This window comes from Pituophis catenifer, unplaced genomic scaffold (assembly GCF_029215685.1).
Source record: "Pituophis catenifer annectens isolate HBS135680 unplaced genomic scaffold, rPitCat1.0.hap2 SCAF_2, whole genome shotgun sequence".
In the NCBI taxonomy this organism is placed as follows: Eukaryota; Metazoa; Chordata; class Lepidosauria; order Squamata; family Colubridae; genus Pituophis; species Pituophis catenifer.
The window spans coordinates 145,869,559-145,893,700 of record NW_027256882.1 but is presented as its reverse complement, the minus strand read 5'-3'; the positions used below and the strand labels follow the sequence as shown (position 1 = coordinate 145,893,700).

Genomic DNA, 24,142 nt, shown 5'->3' with positions numbered 1-24,142 from the left:
CACTGGCACTCCAGAAATAATATATTTTAATATTCAATTGTTTAGTGGCTCTAGAGTAGGATTTCCCCCCACCCCCATGGTTGATCGCATCTTATCATGAATATGTTGATGGTATTTTATAGGGAACTTCTTTACAGCTTTTACATTAAGCAAAACTGCTTGATGATCTTCAAAGAGGCATGGAATAAGGTTTGGGGTCTGTCTTCTTTGCATAACGAAGTAGAGAGTAGGATTTGAACTTGAGTTCTAGTATTGTCACTACTCCAGGCTTAGGGTGTGATCTTGGGCACACCAGCCCATCCATTCTCAGACTAAATTTTTCTGCTATGAAATTGAAATAGGACTTACTTATGACTGTGTACCTATGTCTCTGTAAGAATTGTTGAGTACTTTTGTTGGAAGTGTCAGATCCAGTAGCAGTTTCTAAACTGGGCTCTTACAGTTACATGATATTGCCCTAGGAAGCAAGCTCAAACTTCTTTTGGTCTAGAGATCATCAAATGCTATTGCTCTTCTGTTTTAACCAATGCTAAAAATCCTGGTTTTTGTCCCCACTTGGTAAAAGAACTGCTGCTATACATATCTAATCTACCTTCTGCTAATGCATCAGTTTAACAGATAGTTATAGAGATTTGGTGTATATTCCCCCTCCCCTTGCAACTAGCCTACAACCGTAATGCATAATTAACACACAACACTCATCTGATTTGTGTGTTAAGCATATCTGTATATGCTGAATGACTTTTGAGGCAAAAAAGCTATTTCAAGGTTCGTCCAAACGACTATCACACATGCAAGATGCTGTTCTCTGCCATGTGGACTTGCGACAGTTACTTTGAGATTTGTTACTTTAAGCCCCATACAATGAAATGTCTATGTTGTAGTCTAAATGTATAATGTGCCAGTTCTTGGGCCCAGATCTGCCTTCCTACAGTATAGACAATAAGACAAGTTCTGAGTGAAGCTAGCTTTGCTGTTGAATGAGATGGATCCGGCAGATAGGTCTTCATTGATCAAAAGAGCTGCTGGTTGGCACTTATTGTATGAGAAATAATTATTAACTGAAGCTAACTTGTATCCACAGTTAAATGACACCACGACAAGGCCTTGCATGTGCAACCATGCCTTCTTCTCATTGGTTCTTTTTTTGGAGAAGAGGCAAGTTATATACCAGTTTCCTATAAAGTTATAAATACTGCACTGCCAGCATTAAATAATCATACATGCCTCTCCCTAGAAGGACACACCAATTTTCACAGCCTGGTTTAACAGTTTTTTGACAAAGCATGCCATAAATTTGGGTTTTCAAGTTTGTCACATGAAAACTGTCATCAATTAGACGCCATTTTGCTTTCTCCACCCCCAAACTGTATATTGCTGTGAATTGAAAATTGGCTACAATTTCTCAGCACCCTCTTGCTTGGACCGAAAAGGAAGCTTTGAAGCTTTGTATAAAGCAGGAAGGCAAAACTGAAAGAAAAAAATGGAGAAGAAAAAGGAGTTTTTATTAAGGGTCACTGTAAACGCTGCCACAAAGAAGGGGGAATCAACCTATTCTCCAAAGCACCAGAAGGCAGATCAAGAAACAATGGATGGGAACTGATCAAGGAGAGAAGCAACCTAGAACTAAGCAGAAATTTCCTAACAGAACAATTACCCATTGGAACGGCTTCCCTTCAGAAGTTGTGGGTGCTCCATCAGTGGAGGCTTCTAAGAAAAAACTGAATAACCACTTGTCTGGAATGGTACAGGGTTTTCTGCTTGAACATGAAGTTGGACTAGAAGACTTCCAAGGTCCCTTCCAATTTTGTTATTCTGTTAATGTCCTCTTTGATGATGAAGAGAAGCTACTACCTGCTCCTTGAAAATATTTCTCACCATTCAGTCTTAAAGTGATGGAGCTTTTGGCGGCCTTGAAGAAAGATATGATGGAGATCCCTACACAGAGGAGTTACAAGATAGCTTGATGAGATTTGGTTGCAGTTAAGGTGTTAGTGTGGTCAAAATCTCCCCCCCCTATTTTTCAAAGTAACTACCTTTAATTGGTTTACTCATTGTATGTTAGGTTGTAAGGGGCAAATCTTGGATTTCCCCTCCCGCCCCGGTTTTATTTTTATAATTCTGTGTGAAGACTTTTCCATCCACTTCGTTGAAATGCTGAAAAAGAAGTTGTAAGCTAAGTGTCTCAGGGATTTATAAAACTCTTCGATGGTGCTTACCATTCCTGTTGAACTTCAAAGCAATAGTTTTGAAGCTCTTTCTTGTCGAAAATGATGAACTCTCCAAAGTGACTGCTTACACTACTGAAGAGGCTCTTCTTAACCCTCCCATAGGGATGCGTTGTAAACATAACTTCCAGTGGTTGCTGCGCTGGCATGTTTCACATTGCATGTGCTTGAAAAGAAAAGGCCTATAGGATCCCCCCGAAAGAGGCCGGCTGGTTCTGTACAGATGAATCTTGCATCTTGAAACCAGATACTTTACAACAACAAGCTCTGATGGGCCTGGGTTGTGTTAAAACAAGACATGAAACAGTTCCAAGGAGAGCAATAAAAGGTAAAAAGGCTTCAATTGCCCCCTTTCCCTAAAAAATAATAATAATAAAAAAAAAAAAAACACCATTAACGGTGTACTGAAAGTTGGAATTTCAGAAGCAGAGATGCCTTATCAAGAGAATTGGCTTTGTTTTTACAGGTAGAATTGCCATTACTTCCCATCCTCCCAGTAAAAAAAATTCTTGTTAAGAAACATAAAAAAAACAAAAAACAACCCCAGACTTTTCTCCATATGTCATGTTTAGTATCTATCTTCCTTCCTTCCTTCCTTCCTTCCTTCCTTCCTTCCTTCCTTCCTTCCTTCCTTCCTTCTTCCCTTCCCTTCCCTTCCCTTCCCTCCCTCCCTCCCTCCCTCCCTCCCTCCCTCATCTTTTAGATATCTTGAGCTTCCCACTAAAAAAAAAATATTGGTGCATTTTGGGAATGAGTGCAGTCCCAGATGTGCAGAAATAGCTCCTTCTCTGGCAGTGCTGTCTCCTTGCAAAGATCAGCCTGAGATAGAGAAAGTTCACCACTACTCTTGGCCACTACTCCTTGAAGAGGTGGGCTGCCCCTCTGTCTGTTCCTTCCTATCCACCCCCACCCCCTTCTTTACAAAGGTTGGTGGACCCCCATGAAATGGAGGAATGCAACAGACAGGAGAGAAGAGACATTCAGCTTGTGACAAAAGTGAGCAAAGGCTACCTAAGAAGGGTGAAAGTGGGCAATTGGGATGCACGAAAATACAGTAAAGGGACTAGAACCGTGATGGCAAACCTATGGCACGTGTGCCAGAGGTGGCACACAGAGCTCTCTCTCTGGGCACACACACCGTTTCCAGCTGCTCTTCTGGTTTCTGGCACACACATGCCCACCGGCCAGCTGGTTTTGGGTTTATGGTACTCTGGCGTGTGCGTGCACTCGTGTAATGCACACACACGTTCTGGTTTGGGCACTCGGTGCCAAAAAGGTTCACCATCATTGGACTAGAATATTAAAGGGTGAAATGATGTTTTCCGTTAAAGATGCCAGGCTGTTTACTGAAGTTCTGCCACTCTCTCCAAGTGGTTTGAGGGGATGTTTTTTAATAAATAATTTAAAAAGGACACCCTTCTTATGCCTTGGCCTTGCAGAACTGAATTTCTTCTCCACCCATCCTGCCTTCTGAGCTCCTTGAGAGCAACTCTTGATTAGAACAAGTGGTTCTGAACATGGAACAACGTGTGTTGCAACCAGCAATTCTCTCTCCAGTGAAAAAGAGTTACCAAGCTGAGTTTCTTCCGGATGAGGGATGTGGTCTGGGCCCCTCTGAGATCTGTGCTGTGGAATGTTCTGGAAGTGGTGTACATTTGACAGCCGGGATGGGGTGGGGGGGGGTGCCCTTTCATTCATTTTTCAGTATTTTATGGAAACAGGCATCTGGAACAAGGGGTGACTGCTTCAAATAAGGAACATCTGGTAAACTTCAGCTTGGATTCCAGGCTTTTAAGAACTGAAGAGTTAAAGGTGTTGCTGTCAGTGAGGAAGAACTTCTGAGACCTTTGGTCTCTAAACGGTCCTGCCAATTCTGCACATTTTTGTACTTGGTGTTGCCATCTTGCTCTCTGCTTTAAAAGTCTTCTGTGTGAAGGGTGTTCATTCAATGCTGGTTACCCTATATGTAAACATCTCCCTCCCCCAGCTTGTAGTCTTGTTTTATTCATCTTTATCGTTGTCATGGGATTGCCAAGTTGATCTCATGACGTTTATCTATTTCTATGGTTTTATTGTATCTCAGCCAGAATCACTTTGGGTAAGATGGTTGGTCATATGAATTTGACAAATAAATAAATTATTCAAACTACTAGTGTGACAATGCAGGTAAAATTCTTGATTTACAACCATTTGCTTAGTGATTATTCAAAGTTAACAATAACACTGAAGAACCTATGACCATTTTTCACACTTACAACCATCGCATCCCCCTGCCCCCATGGTCATGTGATCAGTAGCCAGCTGTCAAATTCAGACAACTGGCTACTGGCTCATATTTATGACAGTTGCAGTGTCTTGGGGTCCTGTGGGTCACCTTTTGCAACCTTCTGGCAAGCAAAGTCAATGGGGAAGCTAGGCTCACTTAACAACCGTGTTATTAACTTAACCACCACAGCGAGTTGCTTAACTGTTTCAAGAAAAGTCATAAAATGGGGCAAAACTCAATTATCTTGCTTAGCAATGGAAATTTTGGACTCAATTGTGGTCATAAATCAAGGATTACCTGTATCCTGTTGCTATCCAAAATTAAGATGGCAGGATGACCCAGAATTAAAAAAAAGAAAAGAAACAAGAAATATCTTTTAGTGTGCTTACCACACATAAAAAAGAAACTTTTGTGCATTTCTCCTTAAGATTATAGATCGATGAGGAAAGATTGATTTGCTCTTCAAATCAGATTCCTGCTTTCCCATTGAACCTCCCTGCCTTTGGAAGCCCTCTGCTTTCTCTTCCAAAATCAGATGCTCATTGGCTGATTTTGAAGCCATAACCTTTCTATCAGGGCACAGACAATAACCCTAAAATATTGTGGGTGTGCTTACCACTAATTCCCAGTATTCATCAGATTTCCCAAGCACATTGCATTAGCCTAGAGTTCCTGTAATGTACTGTAGGTTTACAATGAATCCTATTATCAATTGGAGGCAGAAGGGAGTCCTGTGTCTTTAATGTCACGCTGTGAGCTTTTGGCCCTGATAAAATTTCAGGAAAGTCAATTCATCTCTTCAATGGTGATGCTCATTTGCCCCTTTTCAACCCTTTCTGCTCCCTTTTTCATGAAGAAGTAAGAATATGAACATTCAATGTTTTAGTGGGAAAGTAGTTGAATATATATTGAGCCAAGGTGGCGCAGTGGTTAGAGTGCAGTACTGCAGGCTACTTCTGCTGGCTGACTGCAATTTGGCAGTTCGAATCTCAGCAGGCTCAAAGTTGATTCAGCCTTCCATCCTTCTGAGGTGGGTAAAATAAGGACCCAAATTGATTGGGGAGGGGAGATGCTGACTCGGTAAACCACTTAGAGAGGGCTGTAAAGCAATGTGAAGCGGTATATAAGTCTAAGTGCTAGTGCTATTTGGTGGGGTGCGGCTGGGGACCCTGACCAAAATGGAAATGTTATATACAGGTAGTCCTCGACTTACGAACATTCATTTAGGGACTGTTTAAAGTTACAATGGCACTGAAAAAAAAAAATGACTTATGGCTGTTTTCACACTTACCTTGCAGTATCCCCATGGTCACGTTATCTAAATTTGAACTCTTGGCAACTGCTTCATATTTATGACAGTTGCAGTGTCTTGGGGTGATGTGATCAGGTTTTTTTGACCTGACAAGCAAAGTCAATGGGGGAAGCTAGATTACTTAACACAACTGTGTTATTAACAACTGTAGTGATTCACTTAACAACTATGGCAAGAAAAAGTTGCAAAATGTGCCAAAACTCACTCAACAACTGTCTTGCTTAACAACAGAAATTTTGGGCTCAATTGCTGTTGTAAGTTGAGGATTACCTGTAGTGAAGGGGGATTATTAAGGGATAGGCTGAGGGTAGATGGCTTGACAGCTTTTTGGACAATTTTGAACACTGGCTGGTCAGAGAATCAGTGCCATAAATGTCAAGGAGAGGTTCGTAAGTATATTGTGTTGAGCAGGAGTGTCAAACTCAAGGCCTGGGGGCTAGATCCAGCCTGTGGGGTTGTTAGAATGGCCTGCAGGGCCGCACTGGAAACAGCAAAGGACCGGCCAGCAAAAACGGAGCTTGGGAGGGCCGCAGAGGGTTGCAGGAGGCTGTCACAGCTGAAAACTGAGCTCGCGAGGGCTGCGGGCGGCCCACCCGAGCTCCATTTTTGATGGCAGAGGGTTGCAGGGGGCCATCACAGCTGAAAACAGAACTCAAGACCCCATTTTTGCTGGCAGAGTGCTCGGACCACCACAGGCACCCCCGACACAAGTGACGAGCTGGCCACACCCACCCCAGCCCTCCAAAGTCAAACGCAATGCTGATGCAGCCCTCAATGAAATTGAGTTTGACACTCCTGGTGTAGAGTGTCAGTTTTGCAAAGTGTAATAGAGTTATAGCGTTTTTACTTCTAAAACAAAATTGCAGAGCTGTTTATCATATGGTAAATGTGAGAAATGAAGGGAAATCTTCTCGTGTGCAGTTGGGCTTTGTCCTAAGTAGGCTTAGCATTCATGAATGCAGCCTCTGCCTGCTTAAATAGGACAAAGTCCAACTGTTCACAAGAAGATCTTATTTCAGGGTAGATAGAGATGGGGTTATTCTTAAAAAAAAGGTGTTGACAGCTAGAGTGACTTTTATTGATGGCCCCTTTTCCACTCTATCTAGACCTGGGGTGTCCAACCTTGGCACCTTTAAGACTTGTGGACTTCAACTCCCGTAATTCCTCAGCCAACATGGCTGGCTGAGGAATTCTGAGAATTGAAGTCCACAGGGCTTAAAATTGCAAAGGTTGGACACCCTTGATGTAGATCTCTATCATCTTTGAAATAGCAAGACCTAGAAGGAGGGCAACTGTGTAAATTGGTAAAACATAGTTTCTAAAACCAGGAAGACAAAGGGTTAACCAAACTCAGTAATATGACTAACTTACTTCAGAGGTTTTATTGTGAGGATAAGTTAAGAGTAGAGATACTTGAAGATAGCTCCTTGGAAGAACAGAGGAAAGGAATGCAAGTTGGATGACTCTTTTTCAAGCAGTTCAATAGTTGGTGCCTTGAAGTCATGGATAAGCAACCTGGTGCCCTTCAGAGGTCTGAGACTGAAGCTCCCACAATCCCATAATTAGTGGCTGGAGTTAAGGAGAGATGAAGTCCAAAAACATTGTGAGAGCTCCAGATTCTCTATCCCTAATTTAAAATATCCTGTGAAGTCATTGAGACAGGCGACCTATGAAATTATGTGGGAAAGCTTAAAGCAGTGGGAAGAAAGCTTAAACTGTGGTCCATCTTAAACACTTCTCATTTTCAAGAATTCCATGGAATCTGTGGTGGGTTTTTTTCCCCTCCAAGTGTTGGGAATGCTAGGTCTGTAGTTTGCCTTGAGTAACTGCTACCTTACTCTTTGGTCTCCTAAAGTTTGCATTTCCTGAGTTCAAAGACTAACAGGGCTCTCTGTTTTTGCTCATTTCTAGGTCCTTCAAGAGAAATGATCCAGTTAACCCTTATCATGTGAATTCTGGCTATGTCTTTGCTCCTGCTACTAGTGCAAACGACAGCGAAATTTCTAGCGACGCTCTGACTGACGATTCTATGTCAATGACCGACAGCAGTGTGTAAGTACTTCCATCATTGGAATTGGAGAGAAGTTTGTAAATTTTCTGGGCTATCCTTCCTACTAAACTGAGCACATGATTGGAACAGAACAGTATATGCGGCAAAAGTAAGATTTGGTCTCCACCGTTTTCATTGCTCGATAGGGATTATTCTTCCAAAGTCTCAGACAAATGGCCTCGTTCTCCTGGAAAACCTACAGTTTTTTTTCTGCCCCATGGAGCATGTCTGTAAGTTGTCCCTTATTTGCTGTCTTGTTTCAGGTGTTTTTAGGGCTGTGTGTGCTCTCATTAAATAATGACCGTGTTAAAAAAATAAATTGCTTCCTTTAGGAAGTGCTCTCAGGTTATTGCTACGCTTCCAAGTACAATTGATCTGAAAGGCAAGTGACCTCTTGTGCCAATATTAGAACTAGAATTAGAGGAGGCTTGGCCTGTTTTCTTTTAGTTTCCCTCTGGAAGGGAAATGGTGTCCTCTGCAAAAATCTTGACTGAGAAAGAAAAAGAAAGAAAAGAAGGAAGGAAGGAAGGAAGGAAGGAAGGAAGGAAGGAAGGAAGGAAGGAAGGAAGGAAGAAAGAAAGAAAGAAAGAAAGAAGGAAGGAAGGAAGGAAGGAAGGAAGGAAGGAAGGAAGGAAGGAAGGAAGGAAGGAAGGAAGGAAGAAAGAAAGAAAGAAAGAAAGAAAGAAGGAAAGAAAGAAAAAAGAAAGAAAAGGAAGGAAGGAAGGAAGGAAGAAAGAAAGAAAGAAAGAAAGAAAGAAAGAAAGAAAGAAAGGAAGGAAGGAAGGAAGGAAGGAAGGAAGGAAGGAAGGAAGGAAGGAAGGAAGGAAGGAAGGAAGGAAAGAAAAAGACAGAAAGAAAGAGGGAGAGAAAGAGAAAGAATGAAAGAAAGAAAGAAAGAAAAGAGAAAAAGAAAAGAAATGAAGAGAGAAATAAAGGGAGGAAGGAAGAGAGAAAAAGAAAGAGAAAGAAAGAAAAAGAAAGAGAAAGAAAGAAAGAAAGAAAGAAAGAAAGAAAGAAAGAAAGAAAGAAAGAAAGAAAGACGGACTCTTGGTCAGCCTTTATATAATCTCTGGTGGTTAAATTGCATTACCAGTTCTTTTCTCTCTGCCCTCCTCTTTTCTCAAATTGTAATCTCTATCCTGTTTCTGAATGAAGGCAGTGCTTTATTATTGAAATATTCCAGGATATTAGAAGGACATGGTACATTTTGCTGTTGAAAGAAGTTTGAAATACATTGATTGATTTTGCTGTAATTAAGGGGTTTCTCTACTTCCTTTCATGAGTCAGCTGATGCCCCGGGAGTAAATCTAGAACCCCCCTGAAATGGACTGCAGAGTAAACATCCTTTGGGTGGCCCTTGTAGGCACTCAGGCAGTTTTGATGTTGCTCATGCTTCTTCATGGAAGCCAATCATTTACAGGTAGTCCTCAATTTATGACCCCAATTGAACCCAAAATTTCTGTTGCTAAGCGAAACATTTGTTAAGGGAATTTTGCTCCATTTTACAACCTTCCTTGCCACGGTTGTTAAGTGAATCATTGCATTTGTTAAGTTAGTAACATGGCTGTTAAGTGCTTCCCCGTCAACTTTGCTTGGCAGAAGTTCGCAAAAGGCGATCACGTGACCTGGGGACACTGCAACCGTCATAAATATGAATCGGGTGCCAAGCATCTGAATATTGATCACGTGACTATGGGGATCCCGCAACGGTTGTAACAAGGGTGAGAAATGGTTTTACGTGCCTTTTTTCAGCGCCGTTGTAACTTCGAACGGGGGTCACTAAATGAACTGTTGTAAGTCGAGGACTATCTGTATAGGGGGACTTCCTTTGGGCTTAAATGGTACAGATTAGCTCCATTTTTGTTGTCAAATCTCCCTGAAAGAATCGTGTAAACCGCCTCTCCCATCTCTTACGGGGCTACACAGTGTGGACTAGCCTATTCTTAAAAAGAGGATCGCCAAGACTGGCTTGCCAGGATGTGGGTAGGCCCATCCTTGTGCCTCCACAGAGTTAGTCATTTCTGGACTAGCAATGGCTCCTTACGGCTGGGATCCTTATACCCTCTCTTCAGAGCCAGGCCAATTGTAGGGCCTTCTGCAGATGAGAGGCCTGAGTGAGAAATAAAGTGCAAAGGGGGGCAGGTGGGGGAGGGGGGGGAGTGGATGGATGAAAGGCTTAACTGAATCCCTTTCAGCCCATTGTTCATCTAGGGGAGCTTAGGAGAGGATAAGAGGTTAGCAGGCAGCTTTGAAATTGACTTGAACAAGTGAATAGGAGCTCCCCCTTAAAGCAAAGCATAAAAGAAGCTGCCCTGTTTGCTCCTGCCATAACAAGAGCTCCTTCAGGTCATGAGGAGCCAGGGAAGCTGGCTTGATTTATACCGCTGGGGAGGCATTGAACAGACAAAACATGGATTTCAGTTAGGATCCGGGATGGTTACCTAGCACGAAGGAGCCACTTTTCTTCACCTGCTCCTGCTGCCAACTCCAGCCCAGGTTTTTCTGCCTTTGACTTGTTTCCCTTGCCCCCTGGGTGTACAAAGGAGAAATTTGAGCAAAAGCTCAAAGGGGAAAGGTATTTTCTGTCCAGGCTGGGGGAATGGATTGGAAAAGGAAAAAGAAAAAAAAAATCCATTGCTTCTGTGGTAGATTGACTTCCTTTGATGCTGCGGCAAAGGACATCAGTGCCTTTTCCTATAGGTTTTGTTGACTTCCCAATTGTGCATTTAGGTTGCCTCTTGGGTGGGAGGCAAACGGAGGGAGAGAATGTAGAGATATATGAAGCCAGGGTGAACTGGGCTGGAAGGTTTGGTGTGGCCTTTCTAGAAGGGGAGACAAATACACTTTGTGTCTGAATTTGCAGTTAATCTCAAAAGGATCCTGGCGACGTTTTTGGTTGCTCATGTGCTCTTTTGGTGCCGACCACAAAGCACCTCCAATTTCCATGTCTTGATTGGAGGGAAGGAAATAGAGAGAAGAAAGAGAGCTGAAAAGGGAGCGTCTTATTATTTGGTTATATCTTATTTATGGATTTACTTTGGACCCAGGGGAATACTGCTGAGTGAACTTCAAATATTACCTTATCTTACAAACCAGGCTTTTGATGTTGGCAAGATCAGAGGCTGTGCTCCACAGCCATTGCCAAATGAAGATGGGAGTGAATGCATATGCGCCAAAGCCTGAGATTTCAAAAGAAGCAGTAAAACTACATTCAAGTTAGGTCAGGCACATCTAAGTCAAAAGGCTAAGATAATTGGCTCAGCTTAAATGGCAGCTGACTGGAAAGGAGACTTCAAAACTAGTGTTTCCCCAGAAACAGATTGGCTTAGTCCCAGAGTGGTTAGCTAAAATGTTTATAATTAAACTGTGCTCCTCGCTGCCTAAAATTGTGCAGTTCTTTATTCTAGACTTAGATTTAAACACACACATATAGGCAGGCAGGGGCAAGAAGGAGAAAGCTAGTGGACTGACATGATTGTCATCTTGTCATCTTCCAAAAAACACTGTCCCACTTTTGAGGCCATTGATGTAAAAAGCTTTCGAATATTCGAGCATTGGGCAGGAACATTTGGTGTCCCCTCCTCTCAGATCTCATCTTACTTTCAAGTGGCCTAGCGAGCGTGGCATCTATAGGATTCTTCTAGTTGAGGATTATAACAGCCTTACAATAGATTTTAAGACGGATTTGAAATCAACCCCAACGTATTTACCAAACCGTCTTCTTATCTTAAAGGCTTGACTTTTCTGTCTTCCTTGCCTTCGTGGCTGCCTATTTCGTGGCTGCCTATTTTTCAGATGAGAAGCCTGTGGGGATGTTAGAAGTCCACCACCAAGGCTGTTTGGTGCATGTGTGGCTGAAAGAAAGCTTGAAACCAAAATAAATATCCCCGGGGCAAAATGAGTCCTCTCTCCTCTGTGCCTTAATTGGCTTCTTTGGCTACCCTAATTTTAAATTTGAGAAGCAGCTGTCTGTCTCGTTCGCACGAATGCATTATCAATTCTTGCCTTGTTCCAGTGCTCTTTTATTTTAAATATTCAAGAACCAAAAAAATGCTCAAATCCTCATTAGGATACCCAGTTCTGTTTCTCAGGCTATTAAGGAATGCCCCCTCCTAACATGACACTCATTGAGCCTTTTATTTAAGTTCAATTAACAGCTTGTTCCAAGATAGAGGCAGTTCTTAAGTGAGCCAATTCAGAGGATCCCTCTCATTTCTCCAAATTGCTGCATTGGGGAGTCTTCCAAACACTGGGGAAAATTGGAGGGGCTACCTGGATGGACAAGGAGCATTGAATTAGGACAAAATGATACAGACGGGGCCGATAGCCTCATATCACTAAGGTTTCATTAGGGAGAAGGCCCTCTTTTCAACCACCAAGATATTCCCAAATGAGATATAATGAAACCAAGTTTTGTTTGGTTTTTTTAAAAGCCCAAGTATTATGGATAAGGATTTAGGTTAGTTAAAATATATATAATAAAAATCAGAGCAATCTATCAGTACAAGATGAATCATTAAGCCCCCTCACCCCCGACCTCTATGGCTGAGTATCCTGCTGGCTAACCAATAACAGGCGAAAAGAAGATGCAGTCTTATATTGAATAATCAGAGACCCCCATGGCTTCCCTATCCGGCATTTTCTTTCTAAACTGGAAGAGGTTTTTCATATTTTCAGTCTGGGTTTTTTTTTCCCAGGCCCTGTTGTGTGAAAGCATAAAGATTGGCTCACACACACACACAGCAACTCATGTACACTTTAATGCAGTGGTGGGTTCAGGAGTGAAATCCAGCAGGTTCTAACTGGTTCTGGAGAACCAGTAGCGGAAATTTTGAGTAGTTCGGAGAACCAGCAAATACCATCTCTGGCTGGCTCCAGAGTGGGATGGGAATGGAGATTTTGCAATATCCTTCCCCCAGGAGTGGGGAGGGAATGGAAATTTTGCAGTATTCTTCTCCTGGAGTGGGGGTGAGAATGGAGATTTTGCAATATCCTTCCCCTGCCTCGCCCACCAAGCCACACCCACAAAACCGGTAGGGAGAAATTTTGGATTTCACCCCTGGGTGGGTTGCTACCAGTTCGCCCCAGATCGGGCGAACCAGTAGCGGCAGCGGCGGGAGGCTCCGCCCATCCACCTGGGCAGAAGTGTTGCACGTGTGTGTGAGTGCCTGCCGGCAAGCAAAACGGTAGCGGCCAAATTTGAAACCCACTACTGCTTTAATGCTCTACGCACTCTTGATTCCCAGGTGTTTCCTGTATGGGATCACTTAATACTTACTCATGATTTTTTCCCTCTCACCCTATTACTAAAACACACCCAGTTCTCTGTCCCTAAATGTTCTCATTTGTATTATTTTAGCTTAGGTTCTTTGCTCTGCTCCATGTAGTTAAGATGTGTCTATCTCGTTTTAGGCTGAGATGCATCTACCTTGTTTTTATGTAGGTTGTAAAGTTCTGTTGGCCCATAGGATAGTTTTTGACAAGTGGCACGGGGGGTGCTTAACTGAGGCCCTGTTCTAAGTTGTATGATTTGAAATTGTAAAAATTTCATACCTTGGATTTGGTTAAAAAAATAGTTTCTTCTCTCTCCGCCTCAATATTTTTGCCAGATTTAATAGGTTTGAGAGATTTGAGCTGTCTTCTCTTTCTCTGGTTGAAGAGACATTTCAGGTGAAAAACTAATGCAGTGAAATTGTTGCTTTGAAAGAGGCAAATGTTGTGTGTTCTTCCAGAGGATATCTGGAGTGGCATCTGGTCTGCCATAGATGGATGATGGCTTTTTAATGTCTTGAGGTCTTGGAGCTTGAAGATTAAGAGGTGTTTGTGATGTTTCACAGTTGTGCAATAGCTTGTGTGGCAGCACAAATATAAATATGGGAAAGGCTTTCCTTGGCTTGATGGTACTCCCTTTTACGTCTACCTCCAATGTAAATTCATTTGTGATGGGCTGCTTAATCTAACCCAAAGTTCCACTGTTGCCTGGCTCTTAATTCTGGTTTATTTGGAGATCAACTCTATCACAGTGCAGTCTTTAAAAAGTTTTCATGGAGATAAGCCCGATGAAATTCACAATGTATGCAACTGGACATTCCCACATTTTCTTAGTGGGAATTCTTGATTTCCGTGAGTTTGTTTCAAGAATTGCTACTATATTAAGTATGTTCTTTCTTAAGTGGAGTATAATGGTAAAGGTGTTGCACCAGGAGTAGGGAGAGCACAGTTTCAGTCCACTTTCTGCCACAAGAGCTTCTCTGGAGAGGTGGATCTAGTGGCTTGCACTCAGCCCAATGGACCTCACAAGGTCGTGATGAGGAGCAGCACCATCCTGAGCTCCTCAATGAAAAGTAAGGTCTAAATCAGATCAATGAATGTCACAAAAGAATGTGCAACTTTTCAGGTTCTCCAGGACTTCCCATCAAATAAAAAGTTACCAAAAACAGGGGTCAAGGAAGAAATAAATGGGCCCCCCAATTTAGGGCAGGTATTTTAGCTATGTGTTCTGTTGTCCAAAGCAATTCTTGAAACAAGGGCTTCATTTAGTCATTTGATTTATACCCACATGTTCTTTAGGAGCTTAAAGTGGTTTACAGGTATTCATCAACTTATGACTATTAGTTTAATGACTTATGAACAGTCTTCAGATGTATGACCATTGCAGCATCCCCAAGGCCACAGGATGAAAATTGACATGTATTTAAGATATCCTGGGCTCATGTGAATACCATTTGCAGCCTTCCCAGCCAGCAAACTCAATGGGGGAGGAGCTGGATTTACTTAATGACCTCATGATTCACTTAATAACGGCAGTGATTCCCTTAGCTACTGTGTCAAGAATGGTCGCAAAATGGGGCAAAATTCACTTAACATCAAGTGCACCAAGTGTGGTGCATGCTAGGAATTATGGAAATTAAATCTTAATGGGCTCAAGGAGCCCAGAGAGCTCCTAGCCTACCCCAAGGATGCCACAGGGCTGACTGATGGCATTTTGGAAAAGGAGCCCACTCTCCCCGCCCCCACTTTCCCAGCACAGAAGGAGCCAACTAGATTGGTAATTGACTGTTATGTTAATGTTGCCCTTCCCCACATAAAGAAAATTGGATGGCAGGCTTTTTCTGTCCTTTGCCACTTAAGGGTAGGCTAGCCTGGGGAAGGGAGCTGGCTTTTCCACAAGAGAGGACAGTAGACATCACTGTTGTAACATCACAACAGAAAGAGGCTGTATTCCAGCATAAGTCTGAGCGGTTGGAGGAATGTGATGCTGTGGTTAGTGTCAGGTTTCTTCTCTGCAGCCAACTTGGCTAGAAGCATCTGAGCTTTTGAAACATAAATGGGATAATCTCCCACAGAGAAGCATGGGAGATGGGGCATTAAAACCTTGTGCCAAACTCCAGTTTCAAGACAAAATCTGGGCCTGTGTTAACAGCTGTATATTATCATGCCATACCTGAGTTCCCCCACCTCCTCCTCTCTCCTGCACAGAGTTTTTGGGTTTATTAACTGGCATTGCCTATTGCCTGTGGATAAATCACATTGTACATCACAGTTAACAAACCACAATATGTTTGTCTAAGCCAAAGCAAACCATAAATGGCTTTGAGTAATGGCCTGGTTCACAGACCATGCTAAAACAGAGTATGGTATGATGTTGGATTAGCAATTACAGATTATAGTTCACAGATGGCGATTTAGTATGTTGTACCAATACACCTGCTATTTGTTTATTTATTTATTAAACATATTTCTACGGTACCAGAATTTCTTTAAAAAATGTTGATGGCTTGCATGGAATAAATAATACAGGTAAAATATCAATGGTACCGTCTAAAAATCAGAAATAAACAGGGAAGAATAATATGCATCTTCAGTTTTATATTTATGTTAGCAAAGTGGAATTATAGAACAGGGTCAGGTCCTGTTGCACTCACACTGTACTCACCCAACAAACTGAACTAGAAGCCCATCAAGTTAGTTGTTAGGTGCTGTGTGAACTCTGCCATTATGGTTAGTTTTCAATACTGTCAAGCCCGCTGCAAACACAAAACTAATCCATGGATATGTATTTTCAAAAAGTACATTGTTTCTGAAGTGCTTGAAAACAGTAACTGCAGCATATGACGTGGTAGAACATGAATAACTTAATGATTACAAATCGAAGCAAATTTATGCAGTTTAGGGTTGAACTCTGGAATCCTTGGTGCTCTCTGAGCATGGTAGCCTTCTTGCAGATGTGTCATAGCCCAGCTAGGTAATATCTTCACTGAAGATGTTATTTAGCCAGGTAATGAAATGTCTGTAAAAGCATGGAAAGTTTTTTGAATTTGAACAATATAGAGAGCTCACTCAGCTCACTACCAATATCTGCATCCGCTAGCATTCTCTTTCATTTACTTTAAGAGTCTTAGCAAGTTAAGTCTCTTTTGTATATCACATAGGAAGAGAAATGGGGGAAAATAAGTGAAAACCTAAACAAATCACGGAATGGATTAGCACGATGAGTGAATTCTGTAAACTGTAGTTTGCTGCTATGACTGAATCTGCAATCTACTCCCAGGAATTTTATACTGTGGAGGAAAAAAATGGAGTTGCCCAACTAAAGGCTAGGCGGAGAAAGAACTGGTTCAAAAGCATGATTGGCCACACAAAATAGGAAATGGCCCTCTGCTGGGGATCTTTAAACAGAGGTTTTCTGGTCACTTTTCAGGGATGCTGCTGGGGATCCTGTGCTGGGTCAAGGGTTGGACCAGACCATCTCTTAAGGTCCCTTCCAACTATGTGATTTGCATGTTGTACATTTAGAAGCTCTAGTTGCATTGCGTGTTCTTCAGAGGACTTAATGCCTTCTGTTTGAGATGATCTTTGAACTGTGCCACCTGCCTTCAGCTTGGTTTTACCTGTTTCTTGGAGGCAAATGGAACAGCAAATGTGTTAAAAAAATATTGCCCTGATCACAACCAACTGTACCCAACGCATCACATTTGGAGCAGAGATATTCTGAGGAAAAGAGATCCACAAGTTTGAGGAAAGATCTTGCCTTTCTATACCCTCTGTGCTACCCAAACTAAGTTAACAGTTTGGACAATATTTGCATGAGATCACTGATTGCAATAGGCCCCCAATTCCCTATTCGGCCTGGTGATCCTATGATTTCCTGTTGGTGATGACACCAGCCAGGATGGCTTTCTTTAGAATCATGGTGCATACAAATTAAAAAAACTCAAGTCACATTTCTGAGAAGGAAGTTGTATGAAAATTGCAGGCTTGTTCATTAAGTATTTCCATATAATGATTTTACTCTGGAGGTTTTCAGTTTTCTCTTTAGAGAAAAGAATGAACATTTTGTCTTTATCTCAGATAGAAAGTTGAGAATTGCGAAGTCATTAACATGGACCACAAATCCCTCCATGAACTTTTATTGGGAAGCAGGAGAATGAGTTTGATTGGGGACTGTTTTTTCTTTCTGCCTGATCACCTAGCAAACTCCCAATTTTCTCATAACCTGGCACATTATTAGTTCATACCTCTCAGAATGGTAAATGCAGTTCACTTTCCCTTAAGCACTTTCCCTTTAAGCTGAGAGATACAGAGGTTACACAATATCTTGTCCTAGTTTATAGATTTACTCATATCTATGAACCTTTGAGGATCAGATGTTTTGCATAGGCAAAAACATCATGGATCTCTTTTGAGGGATGGAGCAGGGTTTGAATATATGAAAGTTTGGGTGATGCATCATTATTAAGATAGGAATTCCTTTAGAATGAAGTTCTGGGATCCAGTGGTTCTTTAGGTGTGATCTGGGAACCGCTCGAGATCCATAAGGGAAGCATAGGTGGTCCCCGGTGCAGCAGAAAATATTTTTTAAAAAATGGATCAGGTTTTGGTCATTGGTCTTGCTCAAAATCTGACAAGGTCGCACAATAAACCTTTAGTAGTAATTTTAAAGTTGGGCTCCTATGGAGCCAACTGAGAAGAGACTTATGTTTACTAAGTTCTGACCCCTTGTTTATGTGGTGGGCCTCAGACGCTTTTGAACATGATCATGGTCTGTTTGAAGGAAAAGTCTGAAAAGTATTGACCTGGTTAAAATATTCTAAACCAAGAACCCAAGCCTCTTTGCTCTCCAGTCTTGTTGAGATTTACTGGTACATCTCTTAGAAACTCAACCAGGATGAGATATGTAGTCTCAACCCAAGGCAAGGATGCCATTGAATGGTTGCCCAAATCAGTGTAAGGTTTGGGGTGGTACATGGTCTAAAAAAGTTGCCAGTGGCTCAACTTGGCTTAGAGAATTAATGGTCTTTTCCACCTCAAAATTCTGCAGATCTGGGCTCAGAAAATATTTTCCCAGAGACAAGCCATTTTTTTTTCATCTGACTTGTTTTACCAACAGGCCCTTGCAACAATATATTTATACTGAAACAAATGCAATTGGATTTAATTAGATTTACATACCTTGCCTTTAAAAACCATCTGTTTATATTATCTGGGTTAAGGAATAAAAGGGTAAGAGGTTTCATAATAAGGATTTTAGCTTGTTTCCATTCTTCATATTGAAATAATCAACAGTGAAGTATTCATAATAGCATCCTGAATGGCAGCATAATTTTTGACCTCCATGACTGGGGGTTTAAAAATCTGAATGGAGCCTTCAACCAAACACACACACACACACACACACACACACACACACACACACACACACACACGTGTGTATGTAATCACTTCCTTCTTCTTTCAAGGATTTTTAAAGTTGCATAAACTATTGATTTATCCTACCATTTGTTCATTATGCTTACATACAGTATGCATATAATATAGAGCCAAGGTGATGGAATAGTTAAAACAGGTAGCCCTCAATTTATCACTAAATGACCATTCAAAGTTGCAACAGCACTGAAAAAGTGACTTATGATCACTTACGACCATTGCAACATTACTGTGGTCACGTGATCAAAATTCGGATGCTTGGCAACTGGCATGTATTTAAGACGGTTGCAGTCTCCCGGGGTCATGTGATCACCTTTTGCAATTTTCTAACAGGCAAAGTCAATGGGGGGGAAGCCAGATTCACTTAACAACCATGTTACTAACTTAAGCATTGCATCGATTCACTTAACAACCATGGCAAAAAGGTTATAAAATGTGGCAAAAGTCTCTTAAAAACTGTCTTGCTTAGCAATGGAAATTTTGGGGCTCCATTGTGGCTGCGAGTTGAGGATCACCCGTATGTTAGACTAGGACTAGAGAAACCCAAATTCAAGTCCATGGTCAACCATGGAAGCTGGTGGGCGACCTTGAACTGGTCATTGTCTCTCAACTCAATCACAACCTCGTAGGGTGATTATTAAAGAGGAAAAATGGAGGATGGAGAACCGCATCTATTGCCTTAGGACAGGGGTGTCAAACTCACATCATGGCGGAGTCACATGACGTATAGGGACTTTCCCCCCTTCACTAAACTGGGTGTGGGCGTGGCCAGCACGTGACGCATGGGCTGGGAGTTTGACAGCACTGCCCTAGGAGCTTCTAGAGAAAGTTATTTATATTTTACAAATAAATAATTGATGTGTATATAAAGTTTATATTTGTCTGTTTGCGTATGTGTGCTCGCATGCTCATATCTGCCTCTCAATCCATCAGTGCGCATGCATTCAAGCGCTAAGTGTGAAAGCTACTTCATAAATTTAGGGAACTGTTTTCCTTCTCTCTGAAAATAATGAAAGTGAAGAGGTGAGTGGAGAGTAACTTGACTATTCTAAAAACATTCCATGTCTTCATTTGAAGATTCCTATTTTTAGAGCCCTGGATGCCTTTCTAAAAGGCTATAGATTACACTGGCTTTTCCTACAGGGACAATTTATGTTAAAGTACTTGGCATTTCAGACTGCACCACTGGAAAGACCTGTAATATTGCATGTAGGAAGGGACAGAAGTGCCATCAATCAATCCCTGCTGCTGCTTTTTTCTATTTTAACGTGCCATTTAGCATTATGCCGGGATGCAAGCAAAAACAGGGATTTTCACCTTGAATTGTGACTTTTAAGAAACCACTCGCATTTAAAGTCGAGGGTGGGGGGGGGGAATAATAAAGAAGTGGGAGAAAGCCTTAGCAACCAGGTTCCAGGTTCTAACAAACAGAGATGTTCTTCTTTTACCTGGTTTTTTTTCCCCCAGTAGAAAAACATTTATAGCTCAGTTGAATTTAAATAGGGAAGAAGGGAAAAAACAAAGGTTGGCTTGGAATTCTGAAGGCTTGGCTTCTGCTTATAAATCTAGCTCTGGTCTCTGTGGGGCCTTCTCTAAAAGAAAACAAAATATTTCCCTCTCTCTAAGCATCTATATAATGGAGGGCCTCTCATTAAAAGAAAAACTCCAAAGCACTGGCTCTTGATGCAGTTGAACACTTACAAGCTCTAAACCTAATATTATAATTGTTTCTTTTCTCATGTGTAGTGATGGGATCCCTCCTTACAGAATCGGGAGCAAGAAGCAGCTCCAGAGGGAAATGCATCGTAGTGTCAAGGCCAACGGGCAAGTTTCTCTACCTCACTTTCCGGTAAGTACTTTTGGAGTTGACAAAGCATTTTAAGAAGCATGCATTCATTTGGCCCATAGATGAATGAATTCAAAGGCCGCCTAGGATGCTGATCGATAGTTTTGAATGCAGGTAGTCCTTGATTTACAATCATTTGTTTAACGATCATTCGAAAGTTACATCAGCAATTTAAAAAGCAACTTAAGATCCTCACACTTATGACTATCACGGTCGTGTGATCAAAATCTGGGCACTTGGAAACTGCCATGTATTTATACCATGATTGCAGTGTCCCAGTGATTCCTATTTGTGACTTTCCCAGCCAGCTTCCAACAAGCAAAATCAATGGGGGATTCACTTCACAATTGCAGTGGTTCACTAAGCAACCCTGGCGACAGAGGTCAAGAAATCAGGCACAACTCACTTAACAGCCACAATGTTTGGCAAAGGAAATTCTGGTCCCGATTACGGTCATAAAACAAGGACTACCTGTAATACCATTTTTATCTGTTTGTATTGGGCTTTATGTGCTTGTCTTTGACCCGGAGTCCTGCAGAATGGCGATAGGCTATGAATATTGTAAAATAAAGAATGACAAGAGATTGTGATTCCCTGTTGTAAGGATAACTGGAAAGTTAATTTCCTAAAATGTTAAAATAGTATTCATTTCCTCTTCCCACCTGTTTTACTAAAGTTGCTTAGATATATCAGATTTGTTTTATCCGCCACAGAGAAGTTCATTTTGCTCTGGTGGATGTCGGCCCAAATGCTACTCAAAGTATATCTGATCTAGGAATCTGCTTTGTGCTAGGCCAGCCTTTTGGGCACCAAGCTCTGGTGTGGGGGGATTGACAATCCCTTCCTGCACCCTTTTCTGAGGACTAATTCTCTTTCTTGCTGTTTGAGAGGGTGGGATAAAGAGAAATAGGGTAGCGCCTAGAGAGAAAGAACTGATATACAGGTAGTCCTTCACTTATTGACCACAATTGAGGCTAAACTTTCCACTGCTAAGCAAGACAAGGGAGTTTTGCCCTATTTTACAACCTTTCTTGCCACCGTTGTTAAGTGAATCACTACAGTTGTTATGTTAGTAACATGGTTGTTAAGTGAATCTGGCTTCCCCCATTGACTTTGCTTGTCAGAGGGCCGCAAAAGGTGATCACATGATCCCTGGGACACTGCAACCATCATAAATACATGCCAGTTGTCAGGCGGCCAATTTTTGATCATGTGACTACAGGGATGCCTGTGAAAAACAATCATGTCACTTTTTTCAGTGCCATTGTGACTTCAAACGGTCACTAAATGAATGGTTGTAAGTCAAGGACTTACCTGTGTAAGTGGACTTCCATAGAATACAACATAAGAATTCTTTTTTTTAAAAAAAAAAAAAGAAAGAAAGAGAAAAAGAACTTTTCCCCATCTCTCTTTTTTAGAGCTATGGAGAACAACTACAGGGGAGGTTTAGAATCTGCCCTAAGATGAGATCAATTAAAACATGACTTGGACTCCTGACCCAGCTTGGGAGTTTCTGGGAGCATCTGGCTCACAGCTATTACTGGGGAAATGTTGGGCTGAGATGATTGTTGGCTGAATCCGCCAGATGTCTTGGACGATAAATTCCAAAATTCCTAGCCAAAGACTGGCCTGGATGATTCCTTTCCCGAAGGCTCTGGGTCTGACATGAGGACTGTCTTGCATGTGTGTCATTCATGGATAGATGATTGGTAAAACTGGGCTTATTTTATCCTGCTTGTTTGCTGCTGCAGGACTGTTCTAAAATGCATGCTTCCTCCCTCTGTTAAACCATGTGATGGATCGACTTGAGGGTAGTAAGAGAAAGAGGGGGAAGTCTCACTGTGAACTTCCACAGCTGCTTTATTTTATTTTAGGGTTTTTTTTTTAATGCTTTTCATTTGCTATTTCTGCTTCGGGATGTCAAAGAGTGAGAAACGCACCAGGAGGAATTATGTTCTCATTGAAGTCACTGGGCCTTCTGCTATTTGTTTAAGCAGAGCCAGGATTTCTCCCCCACTATTAGCAACTGTTAAGGCAGGAAGAAAGAGTTCCCAGGTCCTTCAAAGGAAAAAGGATATTTGTACCAAAAAGTCTCCCCTCACCTCCCATTCCGCCCCCATCCTAGGTCTTCTTGCTTGTTGGCTTCCTTGCAAGCAGTTAACCTAATAGTGCTTGTTTGGAAATTTGAGTTCTTTTTTCATCTAAAGTACAGGGTGATATGCTGTGTAATTCTTGTGGTGAAGCTTACTTTAGCATAGGGTCTCCTTAATATGTTGGCCATCATCAATCATCTCCAGCCTAGTAGGGAAAATTGACTGCAGCTCCCATCATCCCCAGTCAATGTAGTGAAACAGTGATGTGGGACTGGGGAGCCCATGTGCTTGGAGGACACAAATTTGAGGGTGTTTGTCTGAAATGGTATAGGGTCTCTTGCTAGAGCAGGGAGTTGGACTAGAAGACTTCCAAGGTCCCTTCCAACTCTGATGAAGTTCTATGTTCTAAATTTATCTTGTGATTAATGTAAGCAAATTCAACTTCCTGTTCTCTTAAGGGATGAGAAATTCCAGGTGAAATACTGTATGTCTCTGAGATGGAGGGGGATTGTCTAGGGCATGGGTGTCAAACCCACAGCGGCACGTTGCCATTACGTAATGTTTCGTGACGCTTCTTCCCTTTGCGGAGCTGGGGTGGGCGTGGCCTGCACGTGACACATCTGGCCCGCGGGCCACCAGTTTGACACCCCTGGAGAGACTCTAGGGTCTTTGGTGGTCTCTGAGCTTGGTTGTTTACTTGCAGATGTTTCATTAGCCAAACTAGGTAACATCAATGCTTTGTCTATGGCACTAGCACTGATGCTATTATCTAACTGGGAATTGAAACGTCTGCAAGAAAACAACCAAGCTCAGAGAACTCCAAGGACCTCCATTTCAACCCTGAACTACAAATATTTTCCTTTATTGGTATCTAAGGTTTGCATGTCCCCATGTATTTATTTATTGGTATGTTTGTTTACAGTATTTTCTTCTGCTTCTGCCATTAAAAAAAAAAAGTTCTCTATAGCTTCTGCTTGTAAATTAGATTATTTTGTCCTGGGGCGTGCAAATCGACTTTCTCTGTAAGGCAGTGCTTTGATCAGGGAGCTGAATAGAGCCAGCTTGTGTAAGAGTGACAATTTCCTGCAGAGTCGCCTTTTTCTCCCCTCACATCATTTCTGAAGCTAAGTGGTTACCAGAGAGAGAGAGGCCCTACCTCACCTCATGGGCAGCCTGTGAAAGCCTTGGCAGTTCAGCCACCCCACCCTTAAAAAAAAACTCAAAAAATGCCCCAAACCAAAAAAAAAAAAGTATTGTGTGTATGTTTGTGTATCCAGAACTGGAGGGCAAAAAAGGCAAGAAATGGGAGTGCTTGTGGGGGAGATGAGAGGAGAATAAAGATGGGGTGGAAGGGGGCCTTCCCCCCCCTTCCTGGGCTTCTTTCGGCAGAGATTTTTGCTTGCCTTTTCATATTCCAGCCTTGATTTGGAGGTGCTGCGTTTTCCCTTGATAGATCTGCTGGAGGCAGCCAGGCTCAGCAGTGTAGCGCCGTTTGCCCGTAGCAGCTTCCTTCATTTTCTGTACAAAGAGATGGAGGGCAGGGAGGGGGGGGAGAAGAACAGAGGGAGAGAGAGGGAGAAAGATCCAGGACACTGTTGAGACAACACTACCTCAAAGGTGCCCAGTGTGTAGCCAGGAAA

The 24,142-nt window shown here is 42.1% G+C and overlaps 1 protein-coding gene across 1 annotated transcript in view; it reads left to right on the top strand.

The window, feature by feature from the left end:
- AXIN2 (axin 2) overlaps positions 1–24,142 on the top strand; it is a 48,646-nt gene that overhangs the window by 5,139 nt on the left and 19,365 nt on the right. Inside the window, exons 3-4 of the mRNA XM_070934741.1 lie at positions 7,718–7,858; positions 20,310–20,412. Of these exons, the coding sequence (XP_070790842.1) occupies positions 7,718–7,858; positions 20,310–20,412 (244 nt within the window). The remainder of the gene's footprint in view (positions 1–7,717; positions 7,859–20,309; positions 20,413–24,142) is intronic.